The 25,716-nt window shown below is 49.0% G+C and overlaps 1 protein-coding gene across 1 annotated transcript in view; it reads right to left on the reverse strand.

Moving 5' to 3' along the window:
- AR (androgen receptor) overlaps positions 1 to 25,299 on the reverse strand; it is a 156,339-nt gene extending 131,040 nt beyond the window's left edge. The window contains exon 1 of the mRNA XM_066640207.1: positions 24,215 to 25,299. Within this exon, the coding sequence (XP_066496304.1) occupies positions 24,215 to 25,299 (1,085 nt within the window). The remainder of the gene's footprint in view (positions 1 to 24,214) is intronic.
- Between the last annotated feature and the right edge of the window lie 417 nt (positions 25,300 to 25,716).

Below are 25,716 nucleotides of genomic sequence, written 5' to 3' on the forward strand. Positions count from 1 at the left end.
TATATTTTGGCACTTCCTGCTGCACTCTGCTGACTTCTTCTGATGATACCCCTTCCCACCCAGGGCACCCTTGTAGCTAACTCCATTGCTCCCATAGGATCAGTGGTCTGTCATCTGCGAATTTGCTACCCATTAGGGGTTTCCAGGAATCTAACCCTAGCAGATAATGAGAACTGGCAGATAATGATAATGAGAACAGATATTTTGAACAGGCTGCTGTTCTCTGTCCCAAAAGCTTATGCCAAGCGAGGCAGCCACTAATCTACTCTCAGCCTCTTGCCCACCTTCCAACACACATGCGCAAAACCAACACACCAGAAGTGCCTGCATCGGGGATGCTTCCAAACCACAAACATGCAATGAACCTAGAAATCCATCTTAATTAGAGATGGTAACGCCCTTGAGTTTATGGCAAGCAGCTGCAACAATTGCAAGAAGGCACTAATTGACAGTGTAGAAACACAAGGAGAGCAAAAGCAATACCAGTCGCACAACGTGTGCTAGGTCTGGTCTGCTGGGGGCCCAGTGAGGTGGGTGTTCTGGCTCTCTCTCAATGCTGGGCTAGTGTTTGGAGGTGGTGTTGACCCCTACCAGAGGGGAAATGTGCTTGTAATTCAGGGAGGGCGGGAGCAGGGATGCCACCATTGGGGGGAATGGGTTGCATTAGACACAGTGGTGGTGGTTGGAATAGCCATTCCAACGAAAAGGTTGTTTCGTAGGTAGACAGATTCTCCATCTCCTTCACAGCCCTCAGGCCACTGGTGTTCCTGGCAGTGACCCCTCCAGCCTTAAGCTGGCCGGTGAGTAATAAATGAGTAATAAGAGCAGTGATAAGTAATAACTTAGTAATAAGATCAGGCTGGTCCAAGACTTTGTGCTGGAGAAGGGTGCTAACTTGGCACACATGGTTGGAGGGAGCGAGGTTGTGGGGGAAGGTCTCTTCCAGAAGTGTCTGCCAGCTTTCCAGCTCCTGCTGCTGCAGCCACAACTCCAGGGACATGAGGGTTGCGACAGCATAATGACAGGCCAGCCCACCTTACAAGGCTCCTGATTCAGTGGGTTCAAATGTTCCTGTGTGGCGCTGAATGGGTGAGGCAGGATCTGATACCTGGTGGCAGACCACTGTCCAAGCTGGCTGGGGTCATTTCTGGCATGGCATCCATGTGCCCTTGGCTGCTGCTTCTGGGGGACCTCAACATTCAACCCCCCTCCCCCCAGTAAAGGAGTAGTTCAGGGTAGCTGCCATGGCAACCATAGGCCTGTACTGACCCAACATTTGTGGTGGGACACATGCTGGACTCTGGGTTTGCAGGTGGTAATCTGGGTATTGAGGAGACTAAGATCACTCCTTTGTCATGGACAGATCACTTCCTGGTAGGGTCTAGGCCAGTGTTTTCCAAATTGTGAGGAAGCCTCTTCTTCTCACTCCCCCCCCAGGTACCACCAGCTTGGACTGCATGAAACCTTGCATGACTCAAGATGGCAGTGCCCAGGAGAGCAGAGAAGAAGTGGCTGCCACAAAAGAATGGCACTGTGACCACAGTAGGTTTGAAAACCACTGGTCTAGGCTAATTCTGGCTCCTTACCTTCACAGAGGCAGGGGAATGAATTGTGCAGTGCCCCCCACCCCCAAATCTCCTGCCAATCAATTTCACTGGATTGCCCCAACTTCAGTAGTTAATCACATTTTCATAGAATCCTAGAGTAGGAAGGGACCCACAAAGTCATTTAGTTCAAGGCCCTACCTGTGGTAGGAAAGTCTCCTGGAGCAGGACCATCCAAACCCAGGCACAGGGGCCAGATATGGGGTTTGGCTGAACCATCCACCCAGTGAGCGAACCTTACCATCCTATCGGGTCGCTGTATGTATCCCTAGCAGACTAGGGCAGTGTTTCTCAAACTGTAGGTCGGGACCCACTAGGTGGGTCGCGAGACAATTTCAGGTGGGTCCCCATTCATTTCAATATTTTATTTTTAATATATTAGACTTGATGCTACCATGATACGTGACTGCATTGGGGGAAAATGTTATAGACCTGTACTTTTAGCAAACTGCTATGTATAGTCTTTTAACAATGACAGCAAAGGAAACTTCGTCCTGGGCAAGGGTGGATAGAACGGCAGCCTAGGATAGTTAAAAATGTTCCTGCTTGATGATGTCACTTCCGGTCATGACATTACTTCCGGTGGGTCCCGGCAGATTAAGAACATAACATAAGAACATAACATAAGAACAGCCCCACTGGATCAGGCCATAGGCCCATCTAGTCCAGCTTCCTGTATCTCACAGCGGCCCACCAAATGCCCAGGGAGCACACCTGATAACAAGAGACCTCATCCTGGTGCGCTCCCTTGCATCTGGCATTCTGACTTAACCCATTCCTAAAATCAGGAGGTTGCGCATACACATCATGGCTTGTACCCCATAATGGATTTTTCCTCCAGAAACTTGTCCAATCCCCTTTTAAAGGCGTCTAGGCTAGACGCCAGCACCACATCCTGTGGCAAGGAGTTCCACAGACCGACCACGCGCTGAGTAAAGAAATATTTTCTTTTGTCTGTCCTAACCCGCCCAACACTCAATTTTAGTGGATGTCCCCTGGTTCTGGTATTATGTGAGAGTGTAAAGAGCATCTCCCTATCCACTCTGTCCATCCCCTGCATAATTTTGTATGTCTCAATCATGTCCCCCCTCAAGCGTCTCTTTTCTAGGCTGAAGAGGCCCAAACGCCGTAGCCTTTCCTCATAAGGAAGGTGCCCCAGCCCCGTAATCAGCTTAGTCGCTCTCTTTTGCACCTTTTCCATTTCCACTATGTCTTTTTTGAGATGCGGCGACCAGAACTGGACACAATACTCCAGGTGTGGCCTTACCATCGATTTGTACAACGGCATTATAATATTAGCCGTTTTGTTCTCAATACCCTTCCTAATGATCCCAAGCATAGAATTGGCCTTCTTCACTGCCGCCGCACATTGGGTCGACACTTTCATCGACCTGTCCACCACCACCCCAAGATCTCTCTCCTGATCTGTCACAGACAGCTCAGAACCCATCAGCCTATATGTGAAGTTTTGATTTTTTGCCCCAATGTGCATGACTTTACACTTACTGACATTGAAGCGCATCTGCCATTTTGCTGCCCATTCTGCCAGTCTGGAGAGATCCTTCTGGAGCTCCTCACAATCACTTCTGGTCTTTACCACTCGGAAAAGTTTGGTGTCGTCTGCAAACTTAGCCACTTCACTGCTCAACCCTGTCTCCAGGTCATTTATGAAGAGGTTGAAAAGCACCGGTCCCAGGACAGATCCTTGGGGCACACCGCTTTTCACCTCTCTCCATTGTGAAAATTGCCCATTGACACCCACTCTCTGCTTCCTGGCCTCCAACCAGTTCTCAATCCACGAGAGGACCTGTCCTCTAATTCCCTGACTGTGGAGTTTTTTCAGTAGCCTTTGGTGAGGGACCGTGTCAAACGCCTTCTGAAAGTCCAGATATATAATGTCCACGGGTTCTCCCGCATCCACATGCCTGTTGACCTTTTCAAAGAATTCTATAAGGTTTGTGAGGCAAGACTTACCCTTACAGAAGCCATGCTGACTCTCCCTCAGCAAGGCCTGTTCGTCTATGTGTTTTGAGATCCTATCTTTGATGAGGCATTCCACCATCTTACCCGGTATGGATGTTAGGCTGACCGGCCTATAGTTTCCCGGGTCCCCCCTCTTTCCCTTTTTAAAAATAGGCGTGACATTTGCTATCCTCCAATCTTCTGGTACCGTGGCTGTTTTGAGGGACAAGTTGCATACCTTAGTCAAGAGATCTGCAACTTCATTCTTCAATTCCTTAATAACCCTTGGGTGTATGCCATCAGGGCCCGGTGACTTATTGATCTTTAATTTATCAATGAGGTCTGAAACATCTTCTCTTTTAACCTCTATCTGACTTAACTCCTCGGTTAGGAGGGGCCGTTCGGGCAGCGGTATCTGCCCGAGGTCTTCTGCCGTGAAGACAGATGCAAAGAACTCATTTAATTTCTCTGCCATCTCTAAGTCTCCTTTTATCTCCCCTTTCCCTCCCTCACCATCCAGAGGGCCAACCGCTTCTCTGGCGGGTTTCCTGCTTCTAACATATTTGAAGAAGCTTTTATTATTCCCCTTAATGTTGCTGGCCATGCGTTCCTCATAGTCTCGCTTGGCCTCCCCTATCACCTTCTTACATTTCTTTTGCCACAGTTTATGTTCCTTTTTATTCTCTTCATTAGGGCAAGACTTCCATTTACGGAAGGAAGCTTCCTTGCCCTTCACAGCCTCTCTAACTTGGCTGGTTAGCCATGCGGGCACTCTCCTGGATTTAGTGGAACCCTTCTTTCTTTGCGGTATACACCTCTGCTGGGCCTCTATTACTGTTGTTTTAAGCAGCCTCCATGCACTCTGGAGAGATTGGACTCTTTTTACCCTCCCTTTCAACCTCCTTCTAACCAGCCTCCTCATTTGAGGGAAGTCCGCCCGTCGGAAGTCAAGGGTTTTTGTTAGAGATTTGCCTGGTATTCTTCCCCCAACGTGCACGTCAAAACGGATCGCAGCATGATCACTGTTCCCCAATGGCTCAGTAACGTTTACATCTCTAACCAGGTCCTGCGTACCGCACAAAATTAAATCCAGAGTCACCTGTCCTCTGGTGGGCTCCTTGACTAGCTGATCTAAGCCACAGTCATTTAGCACGTCAAGAAATCCGGTTTCCTTATCGTGACCAGAACACAAATTGACCCAGTCAATATGAGGATAATTGAAGTCCCCCATGATTACAACCCTGTCCTTCCTTGTCACCTCCCTGATCTGTTTCCTCATTTCAAGGTCCCCATCCGATTTCTGGTCTGGAGGACGATAGCACGCCCCCAGTATTACATTGCTGCACAAGCCTGGTAATTTAACCCACAGAGATTCTACGGTGGAGTCGGACCCACCTTCAATCTCTACTTTGCTGGATTCTATCCCTTCCTTAACATAAAGGGCCACCCCACCTCCAACACGCCCCTGCCTGTCCCTCCTGTAGAGTTTATAGCCCGGGATTGCGGTATCCCACTGATTCTCCGCATTCCACCAGGTTTCCGTTATGCCCACTATGTCAATATTTTCCCTTGTCACCAGACATTCCAGTTCTCCCACCTTTGCTCGTAGACTTCGGGCATTCGCATAAAAGCATTTATACACGGAATGCCCCAGGATGGGCTGCTTATTCGCTCCTTTATCCCCGCATCCTCTCATTGTGCCAAACCGTCTATCACATCCCATCACCCTACCTTTCCCAATTTCTTCTCCTACCCTGCCTTTGTCTTGTTGTTCTCTAACCTCCCCATCCTCATCCCATAGGGATGAGGAGTCCCGAACCGGATGCCCCTCGGCTCCTGTCGGCCTTCCCCCAGGAAGATTCCCCTTAATGTTTCTCATTCTGTCCCGGTGGGTCCCGGTGCTAAATATGTGAGAACCACTGGACTAGGGGACAGGGATGCTCTGGGCAGTTGTGTCTGCCCAGATGTCCTGTTGCACAGGCTTCTGGGTAGTGTGTTTGGCCACTGCTATCCTAGAACATCTCCAGCAGATGGTCCAAGTTCTACCTGAAGATCTCTGGTGAGGGAAAATCCACCCCACCCTTGGAAACCTGTTCCACTGCCAAACTGCCTTCCCCTTCCCTATATTTATTTATATTTATACAGATATACTGCCTTTCTTTGGTCCTCAGATTTCTCCTCAGACTTTAATCCAAGGCAGTTTACATAGGCAGGCTGTTCCAAATGCCCAGAACTTTCACAGTTCTTTCACAGAACTCCTCGTTCCAGCTGGATTCCTTCCCGGTCTGGCCTCTCTCTGGCCCTTCGCCTCCCACGCTCCACTTGACGGCAACTCCTCTCTGCCACCGAGGGTCAGCTCATCAGTGTATCAGCGTGTCATCAGTTCTCGGGTACTTCCAGTTGTTTCAAACTGGCAGCCTCAGATCTTCAGGCATACAAGGTGGCAGCTCTACCAACTGAGCCAGACCTCTTGCCCTAGATTTATTCTCTATCTAGCCATGCAGATCTGCTATTCTTATCCTTGGGCAACTAGTCTTGGAAGACAACACATTGTGATTGCTTCCCTGAGTTAATCCTGAACTGACATTGCCTAAGCTCTTGATCAAAGCAAGGCAGCATGAATTGCACAACTGCATGAGAAGGAACATGGTTTCTGATACAAAATATGGGATTCAAATAATTTGAAATGTTGCAATGCAGAGCACCACAAAGCATACACACAGGTTCTCACACACATACTGGAAAAGAGTTCACTTGCTGGTCCACTCCACTGTATTCCTGACTGGCATCACAGTACTAGTCATTCGCCTTGACTTGACCTTCAAAGGAAAGCAGAATATTCACGGAAGACAAGTCAGAATACTCACTGAAGACAATATTCACTGAAGACAAGTCTGTGAATCACAACTGCTGTATGCTAACTCCAGGTTCAGAAGGATAATACCTCTGAATCTCAGCCTGAAGGTCTACACACAACTCTCTTCCAAAACCAACTCTTTGTTGGCTGGTTGCTGGGAGATGATCCACAGTGTAAGTGGCTCTGTGCAAGTTTAGTTCAAGGTAAAGCAGACCTTAGCCCTTCAGCAACAGATCATAATCTTGGCCTCATATAAGCTTTGATCCTTGCTTGGGAAGACCTCTGCCTCACGCACCTCACAGCTTTTCCTGCTAGCATGCAAGCACATGCTACAACCCTGAATCTGACTGAGTAGCCGACAGAGATCAGACAGGGTTGATTCTGTACACTCAAAAGTATTGCGGGGGACGGGGGGACGGGACAGAAGGAAATATGTCACCAACAGCATTCTCTAGTAAAACAAAAAAAATGAAATACAAATCATACGGCACAATCCATCAGGAACAATTGCTAACATTGAAAACAGAGGCCAGGAAAAGAGAATGAGGAAGCTTTAAAAGCCTCTGCGGCTGGCCTGTTTAATTGCTTTCCAAGACAAACCAGGCAGGGCATCAAACAGAGAAGACAATTCAATCATTTATCTTTCCTGTTCACAAGCCCCCGGGCTCAATCTTGGTGGCACAGACACAACCAGGTTTGTTGACAAATGCTTTAAATATTCATTTACAAGAAACCTTTTGTGACCCATTTGTGAGGAGGATCCCAGGGCGGCTTACTCAAAAGCAAGCAATGGGAAATCTTTACAGCAGAAAAGCGATTGGGGGGAATCTGACTTGCTCTCTTGCTTCCCCTCCAAGGGCAGCTGGGGTTCTAGGGCCACTGTGAGAAGGAAGGGGCACAGTCCAAGCATGGGGGGAACCAGTAGGTAGGAGTGGAACTGGTACTCTACACCTTCTCTTCCACCTTCTAGGGCAGCTGGTTCTATGGACACCTTGTTTAAAGATGAAAGATTTCTCCTATAAAACAGGAGCGAAGGGCTTGAATTCTTTTGCTGAATCAGCCTGGCTAGGTTTGCAGGTTGCGATTTATTTATTTATCTATCTATCCACCCACCCCGCCTTTCTACCACACCAAAGGGGACCAATTCTAACCTGTAATGGAATAGACAGGCTGACAGATTAGGAGGTGGCTGAAGAACAACTCGAGGTAAGGGGATATTTTTCCCCCTTACCTTTTGTTGAGCCCTAGCCACCCCTATGCGGTTATTCAGATCTGCACCAGCTATTTCTGAGCCATTTATGGCTCCTCAGGTCAAGTATGGGGGTTAGGATTCTGTGCAGGTTTGCATGGCTGATCCCACCCACCTCCCAGGCCTGATCCATCTCCTGGACCACCCTCCCCCCCACAAACTGCCCTCCCTCCCCCCCTCCCTGCCTCTGTTCCGCCCTCCCACAACCCTCTCCCACTCCCTGCACAGGTCTGTCTGGGCCAACATGAACTCACGCCTTTGGGCTGGAGCAGGGATGGGATCTGGCTGGTGCACATCCTTGCACTAGCTCACCCTGCTCCTAAGTTGCCACAAACGTTCTTTACAACACATTTGCTACATTCAGTAGCTGGCTCAAGGGGCTGAGCTGGCCTCTCTCAACCTTAAGATTGCTCTCTAAGACTACAAGGATAGAAACTGCCTACGTACAACATTGTTTTTTAATCCTGTTTATGCTAGATTTGCTCAAGGCAAGCCTTAGGCAGTTAAAATACTTTAAAAATGATAGAGAAATGCCTAGCGATCAAAACCTCAATGCAGGGTAACCTCAATACAGGGTAAAGCAAGGAATTAAAACCAGAAATGACTAGCACAAATGGTCAAAAAGTAAAGTTCCTAAGAGTGCATTTGCAAATTGTTTCCATGAGAAGAGAAGTTGGGAGATGGCAGAAGACACAAAGAGCTTTCAGAAGGTGAGAAGCAAGAAAAGCAAGTGGTAGGAGAGACACATAACCAAGGAAGGGTGTGTAAATATGGCTGGGGCCTGCACTGAAGGTGACAGGAGGGCTCAAGTGCAGAATAAGCTGAGGTTCACAAGGGCAGCCACAAATGATGCAACTTTCTGGATTATGTCAGAAAGAAGATCAAGGAAGCAAAACAAGAGAGATCAGTGAAGACCATCAATCATGAGATGCTCAGAAATCCAAAAGCAGGAACGAAGGACTTCCCAACCATGTTCAGCAGTCATCCAGTGGGCTGGTGTGTCACCACCTGGACAGCAGGCAAGCAGTGGCGCCACACATAGACTGCAACCACTGGGAAGGTGCCAAAAAAGGAGATCATGCAACACAGAGAACAAAACTCAATCTCTAGATACTCCCCCCTTGTTTTTTAAAGCAAGTTTCTAGACTTTCTGTACAGGCATTTTCTTGCAAGTGTGGAGGCCAAGACCGCTGCAAGCCTAGAAGCTGGATAGACTCTCGATTTCCAGTGATCAGGACTGAGGTCTCACTGCTCACAGCCTTGCCTCTCTGGACGAGAACAATATGCAAAGTTTCAAGAAAAATTCAGAGCACAGGAATGGCTGTGAGGACAGAAAAGTCACTCTTGCTCTGTCCTTTGCATGGACTTTCACATGCCAAAAGTAAACTACAAGGTGTATTAAACTTCCTCCTCTTTTCCCTCACTCTGCCCATCCAATGCTTTCCCCCTTTTCTCCTGTCTTTCCACTGGTGTGCCAGGAAGACAGAAATGCTTGGTGACTGATAGGAGCTGTAGTCTGCAAGAATAACTGCATGGGCTGCAGCCTTCACAAAAAATACATATCTCAGCCTACCTGCCTTTCTCCTGGTTAGTGTAGCAACGGCAAGGGCTTGAGGAAAGGGACGCACCTGACATGCACCTCACCCTTCCCTCTTCAGTGGGACGAGGAATGGAAGGAGACCCTTTCACACGTGCTGAGGAGGTAGGCCAGCAATTTTCAACCATTGTTTCAAACACACTGGTGTGCTGCGGATGGTCTGCAGCTGTGCCGAAGGAGTTTGGGGGGAGTCATTTATTAGTAGGGCCACGGGGTGATGTGTGCCCCTCAGCCAGCAGTGAAGTGTTCCTTGTTAACTGTCCAAAAATTGACCTTACAATTTTAGCACCTTCTCAATCTGCCATGACATGAAAAGGGTTGAAAATTGGTAAAGGAAAACATTGGGGGTGTGAGAGGGAGAGGCCATTTACTAAGCTGCATACTGGTTTGGGCAAAATTCAGCTTCTCCAGTTTTGGGGGCAATCACATCTGCACTATTGTAAGACAAGATGTAAAGTGCGGACTCACCAGAGCCACGTGCCTGTCAAAATCTTACTTTAGACCAAACTGGGCAAAGGTCTGTGCACAACGCCAAGAGATCTCACTAGAATTCCTGAAATTCCTTTAGCCTCCCTCAGATTCCTACCAAGATTGTGCCCAAGGATCTCAAAATTTGCCTTAGATTCAAGAAAGATCTGGCAGCACATCTAGTTCCTGGTAGGTTCATCTCCATAGCCAAAAGGGGAGAAGACACACACACACACACACACACACACACACACACACACACACAGTGCTTCCTGTGCTCTTCAGAGGATGTCAATTTAAATTACAGCCCGCCACTGCTGCCGATTCTGGAGTGCTGCACCTGGGACCTTAGAACTAGAGAGACAAGGGGACTCCCAAGTGCACTAGGCCTGAAAACAACCTTGACTAGCCTGACAGCCCTTGCCTTACTTGGTGGCTCTACCTGGGTGAGTAATCATTAACTCATCCCAGACAGACAAATCCTATTGCCTTTGCCTCTCTGACCCACCAGCACATGCAGAGCCTTAAAGACATAGTCCTAATCCCAGGGTTTGCTTTCTTCCACCTGCCCCCTCCCCAGTTCCAGCAAAACTCACTGCCATCTCAAGAGTCTCTGAGGAAGAGGAGGCAAGTCAGAATAGATGGCACCCACAGCACACATTCAGACTTAATGGAAAAGCCAGAGTTTGCCATTTGAGAACAGGCAGGCAAAGGCCTTGGGCTCACGTTAATCCTCCTCCCCCTCCCTCCATGGGGGGGGGAACATGGTTTGCATTGCCTGCCATGTCCACCCTCCAGGTCGGTGGTGCTTTTGTCGAAGAGGAAATGTGCCACGCAATGTCTGGTATCACTGAGATCACTGCCTTCTAGCAGAACCACCCAACTTCTTTTTTTAAATTAATGTTCCAATGGTCCACTGGATAATGGCTACTGCAAACCCAAACCAGTCCAAACAAATGAGGAGGGAGTTCTGGGCTCATCCTTGCCTTTTGTCTTGATTTAGACTTCCAGGCATGGCATCAGAGGAGGGACACGAAGAAGAGGACACCAGGCTGGGATTGCCAAGTATCAGCAAGAATCGGTTTCACAGCCATGTTAAAAGGGTGAGCAGTGCTCAGCTGGAATGGTTTGATGCAGCAAAGTTTGGCGGCTAAAGACAAGGCGAAGAGACACCCTCTCTCCTTCGCTCTGCAGTCAGGATGAAGCCCCATCAAGCAACGGAGAGCTGCAGAGGCCAAGCCTGAATCAAGATACTGAGGCGGGGCACTCTCCAGGTCACTCTGAGCCAATGCTGCTCTCCTCCAGCACAAGGCCGCTTCATGCAGGCACTTGCCTGGGAGAGGCCCTTCTCTACCCTGGATGCTGAGGAGATACCACAGGTTAGTGGGGGCAACCCTGAGCTATAAGGTAACAGGGGCCGAGGGGTGGACTCAATAAAAGGCTGGTTGGTGCAGAAGCATTTTCTTTCGATGCACAGTTTCCATTAGGTTCAGGTTACAAAAGCAATTGTGATGAGTGATGGTCAGAAACCATGAACTTAAAATAATATGGGAATGAAAATTACTTCACAGGCCTGCAAAAAGTATCTGATATGAGCTTTCACTCAAAGCACTATGAAATGAAGAAATAATGCACCAGTGTTTATGATCCTATTATCTTACCCAGTTTATGGCCACCAAAATCTCCGAGCACAAATGTCTTCCACTACTTTTTTTTTTTTTTTTTAAAAGCACAGGCTTTGGCAGGCCTCCAAAGGAAAAAGACTCGCAAGTCGAAGGGCCAGCTGCCAAGTGAAGGAACATTGCCATGAATTCCTGTTCCCTACGCCTTCTAGAGGTCACTCTGAACCAACTGGGTAGCTCCTCCTCCTGCAGCTACTCAAGAGTGCTCTCTTCTGGTGAGGATCTACCCCATCCACCAGACCAGACTGGAAGAGCAGAAAGCACCCTTCAACTCCCCCCAGGCGCTCTACAACTGGAAGCACATCAGAACTGGGAGAGGGCCAGAAGCCCCAATCCAACATTGACCACAGACAAGGAGGGGTACCCTCTCGAGGTGGCCTTGCTTACCACCCCGCATGCACAGCAAAGGCAGAAGCCTTAACTGGGTTGGTGCAAGCCAAGAGAAGACCACATCCTCCTCTAGAAGGCAAAGAGAACAGAAATTCACAGTAAGAAACGTTCCTCTCCAATGCTTCCTGGAAGGTGTTCCAAAACAGTGGGGTGCATCAAAGCCATGCCATCCCTGGCCGGGTTCTTCAGCGACACCACAACAGCCTTCCCATCAGTGCACAACCACTTTCTGCAGCCTGACGCATTCATGGCTCAACCTTCCTCAACCAACTGTCTGAGGTTAGCTGAACACTCGGCTTTAATGGGAAGCTTTAATAGGCTTTAATGGGAAGCATGTGGTTGGTCTGTGGAACTCCTTGCCACAGGATGTGGTGACAGCATCTGGCCTGGGCGCCTTTAAAAGGGGATTGGGCGCAACCTCCTGATTTTAGAAATGGGCTATGTCAGAATGCCAGATGCAAGGGAGGGCACCAGGATGAGGTCTCTTGTTATCTGGTGTGCTCTCTGGGGCATTTGGTGGGCCGCTGTGTGATACAGGAAGCTGGACTAGATGGGCCTATGGCCTGATCCAGTGGGGCTGTTCTTATGTTCTTAACTACAATTCCCAAGAAGCTTTGCAGGTCTCTTGTTATCTGGTGTGCTCCCTGGGGCATTTGGTGGGCCGCTGTGAGATACAGGAAGCTGGACTAGATGGGCCTATGGCCTGATCCAGTGGGGCTGTTCTTATGTTCTTAACTACAATTCCCAGGAAGCTTTGCAGGTCTCTTGTTATCTGGTGTGCTCCCTGGGGCATTTGGTGGGCCGCTGTGAGATCCAGGAAGCTGGACTAGATGGGCCTATGGCCTGATCCAGTGGGGCTGTTCTTATGTTCTTAACTACAATTCCCAGAATGCCTTGCAGGTCTCTTGTTATCTGGTGTGCTCCCTGGGGCATTTGGTGGGCCGCTGTGAGATACAGGAAGCTGGACTAGATGAGCCTATGGCCTGATCCAGTGGGGCTGTTCTTATGTTCTTAACTACAATTCCCAGGAAGCTTTGCAGGTCTCTTGTTATCTGGTGTGCTCCCTGGGGCATTTGGTGGGCCGCTGTGAGATCCAGGAAGCTGGACTAGATGGGCCTATGGCCTGATCCAGTGGGGCTGTTCTTATGTTCTTAACTACAATTCCCAGAATGCCTTGCAGGTCTCTTGTTATCTGGTGTGCTCCCTGGGGCATTTGGTGGGTCGCTGTGAGATACAGGAAGCTGGACTAGATGGGCCTATGGCCTGATCCAGTGGGGCTGTTCTTATGTTCTTAAGCTGTATTGCCTGCATCTTATTTACTTTATGTATCTTTTGCTTTTAAAACTCTTCTTACTGTGCTTGGAAATGAGTCTTGGCCTTTGCAGTATCTGCCTGTCTGGTTCTCAGAGGGCAGACAGCGCCTCTCTGTTGTGGGACTGTTTAGTTCTGGTTCCCCCCACCCCACCCCAACCTTAGCACAAAAACAAAGGCAGGACCAGAGATTAGCCTCTGGTGCTCGCTTTTCCAGCCTCTGGGCTGGGCAGAGAGGCGTACTTATGAAGGACTCTAGGCACGCTTTTTTTCCTATTGTCTTTGGTGAGGTGTAAGTAAAAGTGCTCTTCAGCAGGTGCTGCTGTGGACCTCTGCACTCTCCCAGACTTCCAGGGTTATAGAGGGGAGGGGGATCCTGGACCACTCTGCAGCCACTGCCATGGTAATGGGACGGAGCAAGGGTGAGCATTGTCTCCCCAGCACACTGCAGGGTCTGTCTCAGATCCTGATCAGAGAAGAAAGCTAGACAAAGAAAAAAAGAGCACATTAAAAAAAAGGAGAAGAAAAATGGCGAGAGCTCAGACCTCAAGGAAGAACCTGCATGCCTGCCTCGAGGCAGGGCCGGTCTGCAGGAGGGCACCTGCCTACTGCCTCCAAATGTGCCACCTACCCACTGACCCACAGCGCCTTTCAGAAAGCACAGCACCCTGGCAGACCCAAGTCAGCACTTGCTCAGGCAGTCTGTTGGGTTGCTTTCCCGAGACCTCCAAAGGCTTCATACGGTCCCCACAGGCACGCTGTGCTGAGCCTGCACTGAACCTGGGGAATGTCCACGCAACCTGCTCCCGAGGAACCACTGACCCCACACGGCAGGCTGCGGCCTCCGGCATTGACTGGAAGCGACTCTAAACCACCACCAAGAGCAGCCCGACGTAAAGCACACACAGCCCCGCGTTTTGTTTTCTAGCCTGTGGGAAAGGACCGTGAAAGAATTAAGACATGTAGTCTGCTTCTTGGGCTCATTCAAATACTTGCAGCCGCGCTCTCTCTCTCTCTCTCTCTCTCTCAGACTTCAAAGTTCATGACTTCGAGGCTTGCGAGGAGTAAGACACAGGCAAGAAGCCATGAGATGCAGAACTCTTGGCTTTTTCGTTCAGGCTAATAAAGATAAAAGGTTTTTTTTGAAAAGGTGAAGAGGGAAAAATATTATTCAGATCCCTCCCTCTAGAACAGAACACAGGATTTATCACATCAATGAGTTTCACAATTATCTGGACTTCACAGTACATAAAACCGGTTCTAGCAATCCATGGACTTTGGGAGCGTATCCGAAAGTCGGCTAGAAGGGCAGGTTTCAGAAACAGCATTCTTCCACGCACCACTTCTCTTCAAAAGAAATATCTACATACTATTACCATTAAATGGAAGAAGAAAGGTCAGAGGGACCCATTAAAAATAAGAGGGGCCCGATCCTATTTTTAAACAACACCAAACGGGGACATGTTTGAAAAAATTATCTGCAGCATCTGAACTTTGACTGCTTTAAACTCCATCGAATCTGGTTTCACTTTGCCCCGCGCCACATACAAAGACTCAGCCACATGTGAAAATTAAAGATTCCAATTTGCTAGACCTGCAAAACTTGTTTCTAAAAATTTTCACTATCCAAATAGTTCACCGCAGGGAAGCAACATGTTAGAGTAAAATTCATAAATTTTTTAAAAAAGAATTACGTAAGTTGCTTCGATCTTACATACAAACCTCACGGTCCAAAGTTTTGGTGGAAGAATCCCATTTAATCTTAACAACTGAAAGTGCCCAAATAATTTACTTTCAAGATGGAAAAGGAGGATAAACAAACATTCAAGATTTAAAAGAGAAAAACTTTGAGCTTTGGGTCCCACAGGGCGCACATTTTTCCAGTTCAGAGAGGAAGTCAGCTGTGCTTAAGTTTGGGACTTGTGACTCACCGAATCCTCATTTCCACCAAATTTAAGCATGACTACATTTCCCTAGATTGGAAACCTAAACACCAAAGCATTGACTAGGTTATCTGGATTAATGAGGCAGCAATGTGTTGCCCCAAAACAGATTGATAAGCAAATATTCTGATTTTCTGACCCACAAACCACTTTCCAAGAGGCAATGTCTGAAAGCAGAATCTGTTTACACAGGAGCATGTGTATTTTAAGCTGGCAGAGATAAAAGATTCAGACAAACTTTTCCATGTATTTTTTGCTGCTTGTTACCTACTATGTCTGCTTTATTATCAGGCTGCTGTTGTTGCTTTTTATCCAAATACTATGATATCTTTTTCTGGTAACATTTTGATGTTACTGTTATGAGACAGCAGTATTACAGTTGCAGGGGCAAACCATCAGCAATATTATGTTAAATGTTGCAAAAAAAAAAAAAGAATTCACACAAACATTCAGAGACAGCAGCACCCATTCTGCAGATTACAATCTACTTTACAACAGGATGTAACAACTCTGGGTATAATTAACAAATAATTTGGCTAAGAGAATAAGAGAGGCAGGATAAAAAAATGTGCAGCTACGGAGACTGGCCACATGTACCACCTGGATAGGGTTTTGTTTTTTTACCCAAGGTATTTTTCATCTCTGATTAATTTTAATCTATTTAAGGACCTGTCTGTCATTTTTCTATTCCACCCCCCTGCCCCCACACACCCTCCTACCACAGTCCATTTACAAATCAGCAGCTAGGGGCATCCTGTCATTTTGTTGAAAAGATAAACAGAACAGTTTAAAGCAAGTATGACCAAATCCCCTACTTATTTCTCAATTGTCTGCCGCTGCAGTTATCTCTTCTGAACCACTTTCAGCTCTGAATTGGAACATATTAAAATGCAGCCAATTGGATCACATTGGATGGTGACTGGTGACAACACTAAACACACCCCAAACAACCACCACAAGCTGGCAGGCTACCAAAGCGTAATGCACCGTGTCTCCGCGACAAGCTTAGGAAAGCAACCCCGATGGGCAGGGGTGAGAAATCGAGCTCTTCTCCACTTTCTCTCTGCTAAATTTTAAGTGAGTTTAGCAAGATGGTCTACGCTACAGCCTTGCAAACAGCAACCCTCTTGGTCCCCAAGGACAAGGCACTATAAATGCACACAAGCCGACAGCTTCAAACCCGGTCCTAACCTGCAGAACAATTGGCCCTCTCACCCCCTTAAAGCCTCATCCTCCAAGATCAATCAACAACAACATTCAAAAGAGGAAAGAAATGATGAGACTCTCTTTCAGAGCAAAGAGCAGTAGTTCTCGGTGTGGGGCACCAGGCACCCCAAGGGGTCATGCCATACTTCAGGAGGGGGGTCAAGGAAAAGACAGGACATTGGGGGGCACAAGAAGTTACTGAGGGAAGCACTCAAGCTTAACTGCCAGGCATATTTTGAATTTGTCTCAAGGACTGCACAGAATGCAGTGCCAACTCTCAGAATATTTTCTGTTAGCAAGCCTTACATGGCAACCATACATTTTATGTCGTCGAGAGTTTTCTTCCTTACTTAGAAATAAAGTGCCGATTTTTCGAACAAACAGTGCAGATGGAAAGTTTTTCCCAACTTTTTTGGGAAAGTTTTTTCCCAACTTAGGGCCCAATCCTATGCAAAGTCTACTCAGAAGTAAGTCCTATAGTCAACGGACCTTACCCCCAGATAAGTGTGGATAGAATTTCAGCCTAAGAGTGACTCTGACGAGGGGGGGGCACAGTGGTCAGTGAGGCTCAGGATGGGGGCCGGGAACAAGAAAACGTTGAGACGCCCTGGCCAAGAAGATGTTTCCATCCCCACCACCCATTTCAAGAGCAAACTCAGCGGCTGCCTGCCAGCGGAAAGAAACCAAACTCTGCTCAGCAGCATGGAGGCCTGAGATTCGGATCAGCAGCCAGCAGGTGGAAGAAGCTCCAAGAAAGCACCCATTAACCAGACCTGGTCAACCGGTCCTGATCTCCGCAGCGGCACCAAGGCTAAAATGACCTACTTTTCCCTCTTGTATATAAACAGCTAAACAAGGCCTGCCACAAGCAAGGAAATGATACACACACACACAAGAAAGAGTGGGAAAGGCTTTAGGACTGGACGGCAAAGAGCAAGTGATTAGAACAGTGTTACAAAAATGAAGGTCCTGCCCAAGACTAAAGAAGTGGAGAAGGGCAGCCAAGAAAGAACCCCAAGTTTCAGAGGGCAGGCGCCTGCCTGAGAACCGATCACAGTGGGGAGAAAACAGTGAGCTTCCCCACAGGCTGTACCTGGCAGCCCCTCATTCTGCATGCACTGAAGCTAGTTTAATTACTCAGGGAGGGAGGCAAGGCACTTCTGACATGCCCAGTGGCACTTTCCTCATTGCGCAGAGCTGGAACAGAATATTTCCAACTCACCAGCACCAGGATCAACAGCTTTAAGAGCCAACACCAACTAGTGAGGCAACAGTCTTAACATTCTAGTGTTATTTTAAGCTCCTGTGATAGCTTTCGTAGGCCTGCCTTAATGTTTGCTGATGAATTCTGTTCTTACTGAAACATACAGCAATGTCTTATTGAAAATGCAGCCGTTGGATTACAGATCCCAGTGCTTAGCCTTAGGCACCGAAGGCAAAGTTTCAGAGTTTGGGACTGGGACGCCTTGGAGAACAGAGAAGGGTGGCAGAGGTGCGACAGCAAGCCTCACACTGGCTCTAGTAAGGCTTTGCAGTCAGTGCTACGATATGAATGGATCCATATTGTGTCTAAGATGCTCATGTGGATATCAAGCAGATACCCAGGATCTTGGGTGAGTTCCCTAGAAATTTGAGCCAGAAACAATTTGACAGACAGCAGAGTGCTGTATCCTAAAATGGATTTGGGGCTGGACTGTAAGCGTTGAGAGACAGCCCTGCCCCGTCAGCCAAGACAGAGAGTTTCCTAGGCATTCTCTCCTGTCCTATTACAGGGCATGCTACAATTTGCAAGGTGTTCCTCCAATGATCGAACCGTTCCTTGGATAGGTAAAGTGTGGTCTTTGAGCCAAAAAATGGTTTCACTCAACTGAAAAGTAGGGTGGGGGAAAGAGAACTGACAGAAAACCACTTTAATGGATGCAATTCTCTGCTTTCACTCCAGCTGTTTGCAAAAGATGGATCACAGATATAAATCAGCAATCTTATCTGAGCACAAGCAATTTAGTCATTGCTTATCTCCTTCGATCAGGAGTAAATCAAAAGCCACTCACCAGGCAGCTAATCACAGAGTTACATGCCGACCATGTCCTGAAGGGAATAAATAATCTCCAAGGAGATTGATCTGTGTTAAGACCACACACAACCTCAGCTGCTCTTTACTTTAAAATGCTAGCGAGTACAAAAGCTATATGTGAAGCAGTTGTTAATATCACTCAGTAGCAGATACAACTTAAACACTACAAAGCACCAGGGATCGTTCTTGCTTTGTTTCAACCTTGGTCCATGCTTCAGCCGACTCCTGCAAGGCTGTGTGAGAAACCGATGGCAAATGACAAAGTCAAAGGAGGAAGTGTTAAGAGGCAATAAAGGGGGAAGGATCGATAAGTCAAAGGAGGAAGTGTTAAGAGGCAATAAAGGGGGAAGGATCGATAAGGTAAAAACTATAATCTGGATTCACAAAATGCAGCATCATTAATTAATATAAGCCTGGGGAAGGGGCCAAACAGAACAATGGCAAGTTAGTAGCGTCTGCAATACATAAGATTACCTAAGGCAGGGGTGCTCACACTTTTTTGAAACCCAGCAAGGCCCGGAGATCTACCAGCGTTTTTTTTTACAATATTCGCGCCATCATAACATATAACATTTATGTGTACAATGTATGTTGGTGTACCTTGAGCCCAACTGAGTATAACAGGACTTACTCCTGAGTAGACATGCCTAGGATTAGGCTGTGAGGCTGCAATCCTAGCCACACTTACCTGGGAGTAAGCCCCATTGAGTACAATGGGCCTTACTCCCGGTGTTTCCTCCCAGAGGCACCTGAAAGGGGGGGGGGTCGGCACTCCGCGATCTACTCATTTTGCCTCCCGATCTACCGGTAGATCGCGATCCACCTATTGAGCACCCCTGACCTAAGGCAAGAGCATTCGGTATCAGAAAACAGACATTCCAGGTCTCTTATCTGAGCAGTCAGCTTTTTAAAAAATAATAAAAGGTAACTTCCTTTAAGGTAGGCTTAAACACTTTTCAGTACAACTGGTTTCAATGTGCAACCACTGGTCTAGTCCTTCTATTGAAATGAACAGCATTTAGCAGGGCCAGAATTTCAGCAGGGTTGCAACCGCATCTCTTGCCCTTTTATATAGGGAGATAAGGAAAGACACCCCAGCAGCATTCTAGCCAATTCACAAACATTTACAGCTCCCCAAAGTTAAGGCAGCCCTACTTCAAAGCTCTGACTAGGGGGCCTGCAAAAAATAAACATCAAGAAACTGACTTAGTTATGGGTTGGGAAGGGTGAAACAAGAGGAGACGGAAGGCCCAATCCTATCCAACTTTCCAGCGCCAATGCAGCCATGCCAATAGAGCGTGCACTGCGTCCTGCAGTGGGGGGGGGCAGTCAAAGAGACCTCCTCAAGTAAGGGAACGTTTGTTTCCTTACCTTGGAGCTGCATTGCGGTTGCTTCGACAATGGAAAGTTGGATAGGATTGAGCCCTGCACCTCCTTGCTAAAATGGCACCACCATACAGCTTCCATGACAGCCAGGGGCACGCTGTACTGAAATGCAATACATGCACTCTGCACCAATAGCGATCCATTAGACCGCTGTCATTCCATATTTCCAACACAAGTCAAGACTGCCACAAGAGACCAGAGATATTCAGCCGTACAGACCAGCGTACTTCCAAGTCGTAATGGGACTCTAGGTCGTTAAATGTAAAGAGCGAATCCAAGCCCCTTGACGTCAATGGGAGACTTTCCGTTAAATTCCTTGGAGCTCTGGATTAGGCTAGGCCCAAGATAAAGGTAAATAAAGGAAAGTAAATTCAACTGCCCAGTGGGATAGCTAGAAGGGGTGCAAAGCACTAAGTTTTGCAGGGAGCCTTACTGCAGCACACAAGGGGCCCCTTCCCCTCCCCTTCGGAGCCATTCCAGGCAGTGGGAGCAAAGGGGCTTTTTGCACCCCCTCTAGCTACATCAATGCAATGCCCACAGATGTGTCTATTTTTTTCCCCTTCGAATTTAAGAAGCACAGAGTCGATTCTGTACACTCGTATATCAAATTTCTGGGTGTCCAGCTCCCAGTATATAAAATGTAGAATACTTCCCCATATGGGGACAGAGGGACTAACACATGTTTCAGTCTGACATTCCAAGAGCAATTTAAATGCTTAAAGTATTGGTAAAATTGTGAGGCAAGGTGGTACTTGTTGAAAAGCAGTACATAAAATACTATTAACAACAACAACAATCTAAAACCACTTACTCCATAATAGCCTGATTTAAATCAAAATCAGGACTTCTCTGGAAGAGACGGAAGATGGGCAGCTCACACGCTATGCAGGCAATTGTCTTACGCTATCTTCACTTTTTACACTACCCGTCCCAAAGTTTCTGGGTGCTGTTGATTCTTGCTATAGGTACAAGAATAAATTGAAAAACACATAAGCCTGCAATTATTATACATATTCCATGAACCAAGGGAAACTGCGTTGACATTCCAATTTTCCAGGTGCCAATGGCTACTAAACTTCAGCCTCAAGGGAATCTGCACAATTTTTTAGCCTCAGAAGGAACATATACTTGCTTCACACTTGCTCGCACTAAACCCATACCATATTCAACATGCAGCAATGATTCAAGGCCACGACAGTGTCCTACCACAATTAGGACTGATACATATGGGGTCTGAACTAAAACTAGGGATGCGAGCTTGTGTCAGCAGTAACAGCTGACATTACTGCTGGAACTGCATTAGCAACATTTGGAGAAAATGGCGGACAACTTGAGCTGTGGAAAAGAGAACTACATGATGCAATTTTCACACACAAAAGTTTTACACAGTTTTGCAGGTGTGCGTCAACTATGTTTAATTACTTTGAAATTAGGGAAACTCATGTCTTCTTCAAATCATAGCTTTCTCTCAGTTTCCCAACATGCATCAGAGATGAAAAGAGTCAAAAGCATCAACAGCTGAGCAAGTCTACCCCAACATTGGGGTGTGTATCACAGTTTGCATGCAAATAAGCCTGAGTTTTGTACCTACCAACTAGGCTGTACTATCACCATAAAATACCTTTGTAGCATTTTGCAAGGATTGATAAAAGGATCCTAACTGAACAAACCTATGCATGCCTACTCAGAAGCAAGTCCCACTTCACTCCCATAGAAGCATGTATAGGACTGCAACCCAAGTTATACCCTTACCGCAACACTACTCTGCAACTTTTAGATAAGTTGGGTTTTTTCCCCCCTTCTGAAACTGTTTCTCTATTCCCTTCAGATTATGAACCATTGGAGCAGGCTTTCATTTGTCTTTTTTAAGTCTGCAACACTCACCTGAGTCTCTGCAATAGATGTACATCTAAAATAGATATAAATAGATCTATTGTTGTCTCTGAAATAGATGTACTATAATGAAATAGATATACTATCAATCTAATTAGTTACTCCCCAAACTAAATGCCTAAAAAGGATGGCCAAGCGTCAGCGCTGTGCTAAAATTTTAAGACTCTTGAGACACAATCCAAAGTGCACAAAAAAATTCTGTGGAAACTGGTCGGGTCTCTGTCTCATCAAATATGTTTAAGAATCATAGTATAAACCAGTTTGTACTCCATGACATTAAATGGATTCAAGTGTTTACCGTTTAAACTTAATTTCTTTCTGGACTGAGAGACAAGACTGCAATAGTAAACACACACACAATTGTGGCATATCAATTGTAGCATGTCAAGCAATTTGTGGCAATACTTTGGCGGTTACCAAAGTAAGGCAATTGTGGCATATCAAGCACCTAAGTAACTGAAACTAAAGGCAGAGGCAACAGGTTGCAAGCCCAGGTCCTGCACAATTTATTTATAAACCAATGGGACTGGTTGAGACCAAAGTCTAGAGAGCTTACTAGAGACCACTGCTTGTCCTGCCCCTACAAAAAACATTCGTAGAGGATTTACTGCTTGTGACAGATGCTTTATCGCCTGGACAAATAAAGTAATCTTTACATCAACAGCACCAGCACAAGGTGTTCAAGGAGTCCAAGTCGCTCTCCGCTGGATTCTGGGAAAGAACTGACCCCCATCTCCATTTTAAGCCATGGCCTTGCGCCGTGAATGTCAACGCCAAGCACCACTGGCGACAAGGAGGCTGGCAGAATAGGAACTGTGCGCAGAACACTCAAGCGCCTTCAACCATTCCATGGATCAGTCAACCGAACAGCAGGCAAAATTTCACTTTTAAAAGTTGTAAGAACCTATAATATCAACAGCCCAATCCTATGCATGTCTATTCAGAAGGAAGTCCTATTAGAGTCAATGGGGCTTACTTCCAGGAAAGTGTGGACAGGATTGTGCTGCAACAATCCAATCCATGCTGTCCTGGGAGTAAGCCCCACTGACTATAATGGGACTTACTTCTGAGTAGGCATGCATAGGATTGGGCTCTAAATCAGCCAGTTGTGGGAGAAAGGCACAAGGTGGGGGAGAGTAAGAGTCAAGAGTTCACCAATCCTATAGCACACCAAACCCAATGTTGCTACACAGAGCAGCTGGGTCTAAGGTGTTCTCATTAACTACAGAGGAAGCATTTCCTTGATACACAGATGCACATATACATGCTATTATTTTACCACTTCTAGACTTTGCTACTTCCCATCAACTAAACTATTTTCCTTTTTTAGGAATACGCAGATCCAAATGTTGACGGCCATCACTGCTTCTTGCTAAATTCTCAGAACTTGTTTGGTGAAAAGAGAACACTGTAAATAGAATTCTGTAATTGTATAGAAGTTAAATTAAATACGCAATCTCTATTCAGCCTCTATACTAGTTAAAATTCAGCACGGAGCTATCACTCCTAATTATGAGAGCAAATTTGCAGAGCTTAACATCTCTCTGTGGTACATCAGCAGTTCTAGAAAGTTGCATTTGAACAAACAAGCAAAAAACGGAAGCCTGCAATTAGATGGTTATCAAAAGACTCTGATAAGCACCTCAAATCATGCAGAGCTACTTGAAAAATGAATCACCAGCACCTATCTCTGATGGATCGCTAAATCACCTTCCAGCATCTTGAGTTTCAGTACGGAAAGATGGGTGCAGGTCCTTTTACGCTGTGAGAAGCAACCTATAAACTCAAGCATTAGCCAGCATTAGCCCAAATAAAAATGGGGAAAAAAAAAAGGGCTCCTCCATTTCGACAGATGAGTGGAACTGTTTCAGTTAAGAACCCAGGACGTTGTTGTTGCCAAATGAAAGCAAAACTTGCAAGGAGTCTAAAATGCACTTGGGGCTAAAGGAACAAAGAAGCACAGCAATCCCGGCCCTGAACTGATTTGCAAACTGCTTGGGAAGAAGTCAGGGGAAGGATTTTCACCAGGAGAAGCTCCTGAGCAGGCTGTAGGCCGATGCACACGGACCTGTGAGTAGCCCTCACTAGGCACTACTCAGTGAGGATCACCTCTGAGCAAATGTGCTCAAGGACCAAGGTGCAGGCAGCTCAGGGCTGGAGTGTCTAGATTCACAGAGGTGCTAACAGGAGTTGGAGGGGGGGGGTTTCCACAGCTCATCCAGCTCAACCTTTCCCCCCCCCCCCCGAAGCCTGGCTGAGACCATCTCTAGAAAATGCCTGCTGCAGAGAGAGGGTGACCACCAATCCCCCCCCCCCGCTGCACTATCCCAACACTGCAATCCTAGGCAGGTCTACTCGGAGGAAAGTCTACTGCGTTCTTACTGCCCAATCCTGGGCACGTCTACTCAGAAGTCTCACTGCAACCGCTGGGACTTGGGGCCCAATCCCAATGCCGGTGCAGCCACGAGGAAAGGGAACAAACGCGCCCCGAGCTGGGGAACTGCTGGCGCGGCTGCACCGGCGCTGGGAGGTCGGGCAGGACCCGGGCCGCAGAGGCGTGCAGCAGACGGGTGGGGCGGGGCAGCGGCTCACCTGAGGTCTCCGTAGGGGCCGGCGTAGCCCTCCACCCAGGGCGCGATCTCGGTCTTGATGCAGCCGGCGGCGGGCACGAAGGGCACGCGGCCCACCACGCCGCCCGGGTACCAGAGCTCGGCGGGCGCGTCGGCGCCGTCCTGGGCGGCGGGCGCGGGGCTGCGGTAGGGGGCGAAGGGGCCCGGGGGGGCGGCCTCGGGGGCGGCGCTGCTGCAGGGCCCGTAGAGCTGCCCGTCGTCGGCGAAGAAGGGGTGCCAGGCGGGGCCGGGCGGGCCGGCGGCGGCGTAGTGCGGGGCCAGGGCGGCGGGCACGTCGGGCGGGCGGCGGCACTGCGCGCCCCAGTAGTCCAGCGGGCCCTCCAGCTTGATGCGGCCGTGCGCGGGGCCCAGCGCGCGCGGGAAGCCGAAGAAGGGCGCGGGCGGCTCGGGCAGCTCGGGCTTGTAGAGGTCCAGCGGCGGCAGCGCGCCCTCGGCGCCCTCCGGCTCGGCCGCCTCCACGATCTTGCAGCCGCCGGCCGGGCCGAGCGGGCGCGCGTGGGGCAGCGCGAACATGCAGTCGCCGCGCGGCGGGGGGGCGGCCAGCTCGGGCCCGCCGCCCTCCAGCGCCTCCAGCGCCAGCCCCATCGAGGCGGACACGGCGCGGCAGAGCTCCTTGGCGGGGCCCTCGCCCAGGTAGTCCTCCTTGGGCGGCGCGCCCGCGCCCTCCGCCAGCAGCGCGCCCTCGCCCAGCAGCTCCTTCAGGTCCCCCGCGAAGGGCGCGCCCAGCAGCGCCGAGGGGCCGGCGGCGGCGCTGCTCGCGGGGGGCTCGCGGCCCTCCTCCGCCTTGCCGCCCGCCGACGGCTCGTCCAGGGGCAGGAAGGAGGGCGAGCCGGGCTGCGGCTGCCTGCGCGGGCTGGCCGACGAGGAGGCGCTGCCGGCCGCCTGCTGCTGCTGCTGCTGCTGCTGCGCGGGCTCCTCGCGCGCTCCGACGGCCGCCGGGGCCTGGAAGGCTCCGCGCACGCTCTGGAAGAGGCTCTGGAAGGCGCCGCGGAAAGTCCTGCTCGGGGAGCGCGCGTAGACCCTGCCCAGCCCCACCTGCACCTCCATGCCTGCTAGCGCGCGCGGGGCAGCCTCACGCGCGCCGTCGGGGCTCCGGTCCTCTCTGCGCGGGCTTCCCGGGGCGTGCGGCGCTGCGCTGCGCTGCTCCCGGCTTATGTACCCGCGCGCCGCTGCTCTGCATACGCACGCCCCGCTCCACGTGCCCGGGAAGGAAGGAAGGAGGGGGGCGGGCGAGCGGGCGCTGGAGGAGGGCGCCGGCGCCTCCCGCGGAGCCTCCGCCTCTCCAGCGGACCCGGCCCAGGGGCGCTCCGGCGGCGTCCCGGGCTCCCTCCCTCCCGCGGGCGGGCGCGCGCGCGCCGCACCTCCGCCCTCAACTTCCCCAGCTGCGAGCCACGCGGGTCTCCTCTGGAGTAAGTGCCGTTCCAGTCAGTGGGGGCTGCTCCCCGGAAAGGGTGAACAGGGTGA

This window comes from Tiliqua scincoides, chromosome 12 (assembly GCF_035046505.1).
Source record: "Tiliqua scincoides isolate rTilSci1 chromosome 12, rTilSci1.hap2, whole genome shotgun sequence".
In the NCBI taxonomy this organism is placed as follows: domain Eukaryota; kingdom Metazoa; phylum Chordata; class Lepidosauria; order Squamata; family Scincidae; genus Tiliqua; species Tiliqua scincoides.